This window comes from Agelaius phoeniceus, chromosome 3 (genome assembly GCF_051311805.1).
Source record: "Agelaius phoeniceus isolate bAgePho1 chromosome 3, bAgePho1.hap1, whole genome shotgun sequence".
Lineage (NCBI taxonomy): Eukaryota > Metazoa > Chordata > Aves > Passeriformes > Icteridae > Agelaius > Agelaius phoeniceus.
The window spans coordinates 90,962,662-90,974,683 of record NC_135267.1 but is presented as its reverse complement, the minus strand read 5'-3'; the positions used below and the strand labels follow the sequence as shown (position 1 = coordinate 90,974,683).

Genomic DNA, 12,022 nt, shown 5'->3' with positions numbered 1-12,022 from the left:
CTGTTAATTAATTGTACAGGTCTTGACTATTTTTTAAGAGTGGCTTCCAGACACAATCTGGGCTATTCTTTCCCCAGGAGCTCAAACCAGATGCATACAAATTAATTTTTAGCCTAACTCACAGCATGGCTCGTTAAGTTGGATAGCGAGCATTCTGTGAAACATCGTTTCAGATTCCAGCATTTCTCTTTTGCCTATTGAAGCCTCAAGATTCACCATAAATTACTTCTTATATAAGTAACCCTGAATTCTGGAAACTTAGAACAAATACTACACTTTTATTCCTAAGTTCTATTTGTTGGGGTTTTTTTAAGTGGTGACTTTGTGCAGTGTTCAGCTGTCCACTGGACCCAACTCGGCAGCTTAGCTCTACTTAGAGCAGAGTATCTAAACTCAAAAGAGCAGCGATCGGCTGCGGGGCACCGCAGCGCCCAGCACTGCGAGCAGCGCCGCCCAAGCCTTACCCTGCCCTAACTGAGCCCGAGCCCGGATCCCGTCCCAGCGGGAGCGCGGGCCCGGCCCGTGCGCGGCGGTGCTGTGGCGCCACCTGGCGGCCGCGCGGCGCACCGGCCGAGCCGGGCCCGGCCGCGGGACAAGCGCCGGGGCAGTACCTGGGCGGCACCGAGATTTGGGGTTAAACTGCGCTCAGCACCATCAGGTGAAGAGGCTGAAAGCAACCAGGCGTTCATCGGACATGTTCTTCTTCCACGGACACCGAAATGACGGCGTACAGGGCCGCACATCCATGTTGTGGCAGGCCCAGCCACACGTCTGGTCACAGCCCTTGGCTATGGGAAGGTAACATAACCATTACACATCACTATTTATTTATTTTTGATGTCTCATTTTCATATCAAAACCCAATTCCAGCTCGCAGAAAGAAACCATTCAGTGCACAACAAGCTTTTTTGACACAGAAAGGCCATGGAGCACTCAGAACAGTCCCTACAGCTGCCTTAGCTGGTGAGAGCATCTCCAGCATCTCCCAGAAGCGAGGGCTGTGGCACAGAAACACCTCTGGAACCCTTCCCCGCTCCTCGGCAGGACCTCGCTTTCCAGGCCTGCTTGCAGAGCAAGGTGTCTGAAGCAAAGATGGAACTGTTTCGTTTGCAATGGAACAGCTGCTTCGTTTTGAACACAGCAAGTCTTCATTTTAGAGCCATTTTATGAAAGTAGTTATTTGATTTAAAGGAGAAAAGAGGCATGCAGAAATCTAACTAGTGCTGTTTCAATGTGCAAAACAAGGTTACTACCAAAGTGAAAATCCCTGTCTTCCTCCAGAGGAAAATGCAGTAAAATTTAAAATATACTCTAAAAATTGCCATAAACAAAGAAGTCACGGTTTGTTTTTCTATTAGAAACACTTAAAGGTTTTTAAAAAGCATATTAATTTCATAAGTCACAAGCTACATCTTGAAATGAGACAAAAAAAATAAACTTTTTCTCAGTATTAAAATACAGGAGGTAAAAATGTGGAACAAAACATAACAGAACTACAGGTGGCCTGCACCTGGATGAATGGAAAATATTAAGTTTAGCTGCTTTACTTCCTAAGTAGCTGTAATAAACAATGCTCAGCTGAATGAAATTAGCAAATGCATTTAAAAGGAAAAGTCTTCCACTGCACATCCCATTAAAAAAAAAAAAATCAATGCACAATTAATTAATACAAAAAATGTAGTTCTAGCCTGAATACTGAAGGTACTGCAGGTTTCCTGAAGTCATCACAGCAATCCCTGATTCCTTGAACATTGCTGGAATACAGTCTCCCTGCCCATCCAGTAATGTGTGCAGCTCCCTGAGGATGAAGTTTTAGTAATTTACTTTTCCAGATTTTCATTTTTGCAAGTGTCATCAGGCTTCAACAGATTTAATATTTTAAGACAGACTGATATTCTCTCCTTTTGAATAGCCAATCTTGTGAATTCTGGAGTTCTGGAAAACTCTGGAACTGGAGGTAGAGCTCCAAGAAGGTGTTCAATGTGCTGGGCTTGGTCCAGTGCTATTCTTGATAGATGATTAAGTTCCCCATGATCTGGTAAGGTGAGGTGAGTCACTGATACAAGATGTAAAAGGTGCTTACTCAGTTGTCTCACATGAGTCAGCTTCTCTGCCCAAAAATTCACTTCTCCTTTATCAAACAGGGAATCATCTTCTTCCTTAACAAAAAGAAAACCAACAGTGATTAGAAAATGACTCGTGGTTTGATAACAACAAGAAAATCATAAAAGATATGGAAAAGGATATATATAGAAATGATGACTGAGGCTGTCATAGAACAGCTTTTTATATTAAAAAACAAGGTAAACATTCATATGCCTTTTCTTAAAGGTTTGGGAAAACACAGTAAAAAGGTTCCTGCTTTGCCAAAGAAATTTTACCCTCAAAGATGAGGCAGTTATGGCACCAGTGTTGGGAAATAGTGGAAGTAAACAGCAGCCCTAATCCTTCACATGTGCTTGCCTTCCCTATGAAACAGTATTATATTTCACAAAGACCTCTGTAAGCAGTATGGTAATTTGCTATATCATGGAGCTTTTTGACTGGATTAAATGAAAATTGCATCAGTCAGTGAAACATCAGCAATGCACACCTAAACTACAGACTTGAGAAAAGATTCATTATGTATTTCATGGGTCATATTAATTGCCAACAAACTTCTCAAAGATGTAGCTGCTCCTGCTGGTTTACCTTCCAGCATTATTTTGACTTTTCCAGTCTTTTCAAGACAAAAAGAACACAGTGTATTTATAGGGTAACACCTTTCACAGAACCAGAGTGGCAAAGCTTCACAGAAACAATCCTGAGGTCAATGACTGATGTAAGCAAGGCTGTTTCATGTATTGTGCAGCACCAGTCACATGGATGATGGCATAAAGTTACCAAATATTTAAATGCCATCTCTGGGAAAGCCAGCATTGGTAGAACACTGGTCTTGAATACCCAGATGTGCCTGGCATCCCCAACAACAGTTTAAATTCAAGGGAAACCATAATCTGCAATAATACTGAATGTAATTACATCACAGCCTCAGAATGTTTCAGTCAACAATGCCTTGTGAAGTAACTTGATTTATTTCAATGTTTGCTTATTGATCTCTTTAATTTTATGCTGGTATTACCAGGAAACAGACATAAAACTCTTTTCGCTCTAAATAACATCCATGTGAATTCTATACAAGACTGTAAATCAGTTAGTAGTGCAGTAGCAATTATCAGGCTTCATCAGATGAGACATTTCATTCTATTCCTACCACAAGACTGCAGAACTATAGTGCTTCAAACATGCTATAGCAACTGCTTGTTAAAATTACCAGGGCAGAAGTCTCCCCATCTCTTTGCAGGTCAGTGTCTCCCAAAAGCCACTCCAGCAGGACTGGGACACCGGCACGGATCTCCCCCCACCGCTGGAGCAGCTCACACACTATGCCAAAGGCTAAATCCAGGGCCATTGGAGCATTCACTATCCTAAAGGCAAACTCTGTTGAGAGAAAATATATGTAAGAATATAGAGCAAGACCACAAACATTTTTAAATAAAATCAGCACAAAAATGATTTCTTGAAAACAGATGCTGAACTTACACAAACACATGCAGAATGATAAATTATACTGCAAATAAATTAGATGGGTGTTTACTTCTGTGCCACTTGGGGCCTTCACTCAATTCCAGAATAACACATGAAGCAACTGAAAATGCTGATGCTTAATTTTTTTCCCTCCTGCCCATGTAGTGACATTTATTAATCTGGGTTTAAATATACAGATATGTCTCTTAGAAACATCTCCACACAGTCCTGTCACCATTACTTGGTGACCATTTTTGCCAAACAACAGCTATGCCTTAGATCTCATGTAAGGTTTTCACTGGAACTCAAAACCTACAACACATGATAAGTTTTTAAAGGGCTGGGATATAAAATGAGTAATTATTCAGTGTGTAATCTCTTTATATATAATAAGATATACAAACACACACACATGTAAGAGAGATCAGGCACGAAGACAGGCTTAGAAAAGATGTTTGAGAAGGGAAGGCAGACACTGTTTATGACCCCATCACAGAGCTATATTTATACAGGTTTTGGCATCATGCCAGAGCTGTACACAAAGCTATCATCCACACTGCATTTCTTCCCTGAACTTCCTCACTGCTCTCATTAGGGGAGATGCTGATCTAACTCTCTGGGTCCTACTCTGCTTTGAAAACAGAGTATATAAAATGCCACAAGTCCTATGTGTCCACAGGTAGGAGTTTCTCCACTTGTAACTTTAATGCAATTTTTTTTCTTTTTAAAAGGGCTGCAGGAGGGGCACCAGAAGAGGACAGCTAATGGACAAGCCTCTTTAAAATCCCTATTACTGTAAAAAGGATTTTGGCAAAACTAATCCATGTCCATAGCCACCAGCAAACTGAAAAATGTTCATTGAATAGTCTAAGTAGTGGTACATAAGGACATGCCATTCTTGATGGCAGTAATTTGGGAGCAGACAACACAGCAGAGTCAGAATTTGGTAAGAATCCACACAGGTATGGAAGGCACACCTTACTTTTTGTGTGTGACTGTATTTAAGCATTTCTCCTGAAGGAGAACAACCATCTACACGGAAGAGGCACAGCAGTGCCACCAAGACTTCTCCCTCACAACCCACATTCAGAGCTACAGCATGGACCCCTGTGCTGTGACCCCTCCCAAGGCCTCAGGCCAGCTGCAGGTTTTTTGGGGTGCATTGGCACAGCAGAGAAACTCACATTAAAACACCAGGATTAGGCAAATACACATGCCAAAGAGTAAGGAAACATCTAAGGTCATAACAGACTGATGGAAAGATGAGTACATGCACTTGACAGACCGGGCAATGTACTGAGGACATTGTGGGGAATGAATTAGTATTTGAGATGATGAGGACAAAGGACCATAATAAGGAAGGGAGTGAAGGAGAAAGAACAGATGGTCCCTTCTTTATCTTGGAGTTAGATGAGGGTAAATGGAAATCTCCTTGAACAAGAAACAGGAAGGCAGGCAGTCAATCTCTTAGTGACACTAATAATGTTACATACACAGTTTGTCTCTGCTAGACAGCAAAATCAAATGTTCAAATCTGTTTTCTGCATATCAGGAATTATCATATTATCAGGACACCCCTGAGTTTTTTCTGTGAGGGAGTGCTTGAGAAGTGGTGTAGTGCAACATTTCCATCCCATTTATTTTAGTGTATTGAGGTTTTTAAGTATTGTTTTTGATGACACCCCTTTCCAGGGGACACCCTTGCTTTCCCTGTTGCTGTGCCCCATTTGGTACCAGTCTGATACTCTAAATAATGGACACAGTGATTGTCTTCTTTGTTTTGGCTTGCTTAGGCTTAGATAGGAAACAGTTTCATTCAAGTGCAATAGGGACACCTCAGCAATATACTGGCAATCTTCAGAGCTGTAAAAAACAGAAATCAAAATGGAGTGTGATGTTCTGAGCCTGAAACAAAGATCCTGGTTATGAATGCTTACAAAATACAATATTTTAAACTCAGCTCTTTTGAATTCTTATGATATTTTTGAGTTTTATGATGATTCCTGAATGCCTAGGATTTTAAGTATTTGTATAAGGCCTCTTTTCTTATATCACTTTATTTGTATTGGAATATTTAGCAGATTAGGTGATGCTGGGAGCTAGAAACCAAACATGATACTTCCCACTGCTGAGTTAGCTGTTGCTTTGGAGGACCAATTATAGATAGCACTGCCAGTTCTGGGGCCTTTTTAACATTTAGTCTCCTCAAGTATAAATACATACAGTGATGCTCTCTTTGTGAATGAGAATGCTGAACTGCTGAGAAATGCATCAAGAAATAGATGGGAGCCTCTAATTGTGGTATTACATGACCATGCTGAAAACTACCAAGAGGTAGCAAAACAAGTAATGCTGAGGTTCTGCTTAGACTAAACTTGCTTGCTAGCAGTTTTTCAACAGCATGACACAGAAGAAAAGGCAGTTTTGTGGTCACAGAGTATAGCAGTCTAGTAGAGAATCCTACAAGTTGCAACAAAGGAAATGGCAAGTCCTTTTTTCTTGCTGTTTTTTTTTTTCTTCAAACTAAATAAGAGAAAAGAATACAGGAAAGGATATGTAGCACCCAGGAAAAACTTGAAGATCCTGAACACACTGACCACCTTTATGTGAACTGCAGATGCCATTTAACTGATCAACAAAACTTACGTGTCAGTTCTGGTGTTGAGACCAGAGAAAACAAAGCACCCATTGCTTTGAAAACACTGTAACTTAGGGTTCCAAAATCTGGCTAAGAGTCTGCCTACCTTGCAAGGGCTTTGTGTTAGAGAAGCTAGTATAGCAGTATCTCGGTACTTCAGGTGTTCACAGAGACTCAACAACATACCAGTGTCTGGCAGATGAAGAATTTTCACTTCCACCCGCTCATTCCATCCCACTCCTGCAGAGTATCAGGAATGGCTCCATGATTTCTGAAATGCTCCCTCAGCTGCTGTTACTTACAGAACACCCTGATATTAACTGACTTTGATACCAGTTTACACAAATTTGATGCTAGACTAGTTCAGGATTAGATTTGTGGCCTGTCAATGCTACAAGGACAATTAAAGAGATATAGTATAAATCCAAAAGAAGTGTATTAACTCTCCTAAGCCTGGAGTGCTGAAGTAATGCAAATGGGTAACAGCAAGCAAATTGATTTAACAGGTAAAAAAAACTTCTACAGGGGGAAAATGTTTTATCACAACTCTAAAAGTAACTGCCAGGGATGCTGTAAGCATGCATAGAATCTTTGAAGATACCCACAAAAGATGTGTGTCTTGTCAAAAGAAATGTACAGTCTTCACTGTTTACAAGAAGTGCTCCTCACATCATCATCTGCCTGCAAAGGCAGGGCTGATTTTCAAGAAGCCACATATTACACATGATGCTGTGTTTGTGACTCATGCTGTGACTTCAGAGTCACAGAGAGTGCTCTGAGCAAGATGCAAGTTCACCAGGGGCAAAAAGGGCAGGTGGCTTCCCTTTCACCACAGCCCCCCAGGCCCCTGATGCTTACCTGGGAGCCAGCTCAGGTACTCAGCAGATCACCTGGTAAATTAAGGCTCAGAACAGCACAAAAGGCATTTGGCACGCAGCTCTGGCGTGTGGGCTCTTCTGCTTGGCTGGCAAGCTGAGCTGGTTACCCTGCAGTCAGAATTGGGGTAGCTGGGGGCCGGGGAAGGGAAGATCACAGGAGAGCAGGAGGAAGGAAAGAAGCCAAAGGGAGAGCGAGACCTCCCCGTTCAGCAAGCTGCTAGCCCAGGTCAGCTATCATCCCAAATGTCCCCATCAGAGCCTTGCAAACAAAATGCTGAGATTATTTAAACGAGTGAGTGTTAATAGCCTTTCATAATGCAACTATTTAAAGTAACTGAATAAAAAGCCAATTCAAATAGCCAGGGCTCACAGCTGATTACTGCCAGAAGAACTAAACCTGCAAAAACAAAACCTGAAGATGCAGCTAGTGCTATAAACCAAAAATATGGCAGAGTTCCTTCCACAGCAGTTCTACAGACTATCAAAACTGTGTTAAAATGTGAGTTTCTTTAAATTTGGAAATGTACATGTGTTCCAACATGCAAAAACATCATGAGCAAGATAAGCATCTTCGTAAAGAAGCCACTACAGGGGTTGAAATACCAAAAAAATTCTCTATGACTTAAAACAAGTAGTTACAAGCAGAATAGTTAATACTACTCATCGAAATGAAAAATAAAGATAAGAATCAGGTACTCCATACTATTTTCATTTTGAGGAATTGAATTTTCATAAAGGGAAAAGGGTTAAGTACTGCAGTGTTTTGGTCTTTGTGAACCCGCCCACATAAAAATTAGACCTCCCACATACACATTCATATAGTCCAAAAGCTTTGATCATGCCAGATGTAAATATTTCTTCTAGTAGCCTATTACGTGTCCTCCAACTATACAACTGTTCTCTGTTAAAGGCTTGGTGATATTATGGGGAACTGAAAGGATGTATTAAGAGCATATATACACGTATTTTATGGAGAACCATGATAAAATATAGGCAAAGGAGAAAAGCAGAACATATCCCTTGCCTAACAAAGCATTTTGTAATTTTTATACTGCTAATTGTTAACTGAAGTTCATTCTAGATCAAAGAGCAATCCAATTTTTGTAAAAATATACTGTGTTCAGAGGAAACAGAAAGAGAAGTGAATCTGCAAGGAAGCTTTGTATAACAGCTCAGAGATAAAATCTCACAAAGAACAGTGATGTTTTCAACAGTAGTGATGTTTTCAAGGAAAATATATAGGTAATATATATAAGGTAAGGTAATTTCAACTGAAATTACAGAAGGTATTTTAGGCAAACCATTACCATCTGAACTGGTAAAATATTTTTTACTTTCTTGCACAAAGTGCTGCCCATAAAGTTATAAATATTAGTACATCACTATCATTATGGTACCTCATAACACCCCAGTAAAATGAGGTAGTATTCTTACTTCAGAGGGAAGTTGACAAAGGCATGGACCTTTAAAGCAACAAAGATCATTGAATGATTGCTTGGCAAAACTGGGGATTTATCTCATGTTTTCTGATACAACACTGTAAAAGATGATGAGTATCAAGCAAGGTATCAGGTTCTCATCCAAATGATGGCAGATTCAGCATCACAGTCACTAATACCTGTAATATTAGATTTGCAAATGGAAAATTTCACCTAAACACTAATCACTTCTTTGTTGTATAAAGATTGTCTTCCTTTTGGGGTTCAGTAATAATCAAGCTAATTCTGTTCTCAGCATATGAAATATAAGAGAGCTGAGTGAGGCAGTGCTACAGATATATTTTTTACTTAAAATGATGTGCTTATGTATGCCTAGACTTCATAAAATTTAAAAAGCCTTCAAATTTAAGAAAGAAAAAAATCCCACTGGCCAAACCCAAGAGTTAAAAGAGCAAGAAAATAAAGTGAGGCTAGAAAATGCAATTCCTATGTTGAAATACATTCTACTTTGAGGTAGGCAGGAATTGTGTAACTCCACAGCAAGACAATGCATAGGTGTCACCAGACATGAAATGCTGCCACTGAAAAAACAGCAGGGCAGAATAAAAGTAAGTAAAGGGGTGTTCATACCCACCCAGTCTCCACAATATCACCCTTCTGGGCACTAGGATTAAAAGAAGACAGCTGAGAAGCAAAACAAAAGAAAAAAAAACCCAAAAAACTAACCAACCAAAAACAAAAAGAAAGAAAATGCTGAAATGGTAACTGTTGCATCTGGATGGTTGGCAGATGGCTCTTGCAATTGCACTGTGTCAATTTAAGTTACAAACATCAAACTTTCCACTTTTTAAAATGACCATTTATGTAAAATCTAATATATAAGCAGATTCCTTTTCATAGTGTTTCATAAAATCAAAGGCAATTAGATCATTTCTATCCTCTCGAGAAATACCATTCCCTAGATGACGTACAACTGCTTCATATGTTTTCCATTTCCCTGCCTGAGTCTGTTTTATAGCCGAGCTTTTTCAGGATGGCTTTAAAAAGAGGCCCTTCCTGACATCACGCAACACGATGTCAAAACACAACACCATTACAAAACAAACTAATCAAAACTAATTTCTCAATAGTTGCAGTCCCTGAGTAGAGCAGCGGTGATGCTGCCCTCAGCTTTGACTTTGATTATAAACAGATCTGAGTTAATAACATGTCTGATTAGCATGGAAACTTAGAGCTCAGGACTGAACAGAAAATTCAAGTCCCTTCTTGTGCAAAAGAGCACACTCATATTCACCATCTTTTCAAGCCATTTTTTGGAACGTGAACCGAACAGTATTTTTCAACTCAGTAACTACGTTATTTTTCCTTTTTAACTAGATATGTATGTATAAGATTTTCTCATGTAAGCCATGCTCCTGTACATGAAGGGTTTTATTACAAAACAACCACAGCTCACAGATCTGTCAGAGGAAATGAGCATTTGGACTTAACCTTTTACATTACCACTTTTGCAAAGCCTCCCCCACTCCGAGCCATTTTCTAATTTAAACAGCAAAAAGACAGTATCCCCTGCCTAACCCCACAGAACTCATGCTTTTCTTTTTTATAAGGTAAAAATATTATTCAGCTAATTTTTAAAACACTGCCAATGAAAACATATGGTTTTTAAAACTCAAATTATGTACTTACTAGAAAAAAATGAAGGTAAATACAGTTTCCAAACTAGTATCAATTACTAGAATTAAATGTATAATTGAAGACTTGTTACTGCATGTACCAAATATACGGAAATTTTTGCTTAGCACTGATGAAGGTTACTAAATGTAAACGAGCTGTATGCTACAGCTCTGCTGTAGGAACAAAGATTTACTTCTATATCATAGATGGAATTTTAGAGTGACATCTGGGGAATCATGGTAAGAGGCTTATTATTTAAAGGATAAATGAATAAGGAAAGAAGGAGTAATGAGTTAAAAACTAAAAAAAAAAATCTTATAATTATTATAATTATGCATATAATTTGGGCAGAACAAAAGAAAATCTATTTTAAAAGCAGTAATAGAAAGGCAACTTTCCTTTATTGCTATGGGGCCACAGCCATGACCATCACAGCCTGCATGAGGAGACTATCAAGATGTGTAAGCTGCTGTCCTGTTTACTCACTCACAATTAAAATGCTGATAAAAAAAAGCACATTTAATAGATTATTCACATGAACACTCTGTTTAACATTTACCACTTCCAGACTCCAGCACTGAATGCATAAAATAATTTTTCATGTATTCTTTCCTAATTTTTCAAGCATGACCTTTACATAACAGTGCCACTGAGTAATTAATAGAGCTAAATGAAGCACTGTCAGTAAATAATCAGTAGCCAGTCTTTGATGGATGAGCTGATTCTAATTCAGTCCATTCACTTTCAACTTTAATTAGTGGCATTGTATTCTAGAAAGCAAACAGTTCCTTCATCCATGTGATGATCTAATGTTGTATAAGTGGGCTGACAACAACTTTTAAGGTGTTGACATAAATTTGGGAATACAAAGTAAAAAATCACAGTACTCACACATTTTCTATATAATATAATTCTTAAAAAAAATGTAATATAAAGTTCCCCCTGCAAAACCCACTGATTTTAATGAGTTCCAGACACACCAGTAAATCTTGCTAAGACAATTATAAGTCTCAATGCAAAAGTTCTCTCTCCTCCTTCTTTAATTAAGCCAATTCATGTGAATTATTAAGTGTGTCTTGGTGGATTTTTTGCAAGACACAAAAACAAGCATAAAGATGCTATTTATTTCTACATGAGTACTGATACAACACTAAACTTTTTTGGAACTGTAACTCTCATTCTAGATGCAAGCTTGACTTAGCTGATGACAACTGCTAAGGAAACCGCATTTTTGAATTACTGAAATTTAAAGTAATTTTACATTATTCAAAAATGTTCTGATGTTTTAGGTCTCTTAGGTTACAACATGTTTTGATCTTGTTCTACGCTTTCTCCTAAATGTTACCTTACATTGGTATTTCTCATCCTTCTTCCAGCAGTTCTCTCTAGAGGGTAGAACAAGGCAAATTTGCAGATTCCTACAAACTGTGGCCATTGAGCACAACTGAGCAGAGAAGACACTTGCTACCTTACTACAACACATCTGATTCAAGTGCATGTGTCTCTTACTGAAGGAAGGTATTTTTGAGCAGAATAGCAAAAAAATCTAACTCAGAAACCTCTGTAACTCAGTCTTTGCATCACTTCTGAAACTTCCTATAAAATGCTATGGGGGGGACACTGTTTTTAGGATGGTTTACATTTAATTTTTATCTTAGTTTCATATTACTTGTTAAAAGAGGGTGACATTCGAAAATAAGTGGCCATAAAATTGCTCTTACGGAAAGTGCCATGATTTTTTGTATAATAATATAAAAAATATTCATAATACAGTCTCAACTTCTTTGCTGGCCAATTTTCTAAACCCCTTTCCTCACCATGTA

General features: G+C 38.8%; 1 protein-coding gene across 1 annotated transcript in view; it reads right to left on the bottom strand.

Moving 5' to 3' along the window:
• Positions 1-810: 810 nt before the first annotated feature.
• THADA (THADA armadillo repeat containing) overlaps positions 811-12,022 on the bottom strand; it is a 153,210-nt gene continuing 141,998 nt past the window's right edge. Inside the window, exons 37-38 of the mRNA XM_077175845.1 lie at positions 3,314-3,480; positions 811-2,159 (exon numbers count right to left, since the gene is read on the bottom strand). Coding sequence (XP_077031960.1) covers positions 1,821-2,159; positions 3,314-3,480 — 506 coding nt within the window. The 3' untranslated portion in view covers positions 811-1,820. The remainder of the gene's footprint in view (positions 2,160-3,313; positions 3,481-12,022) is intronic.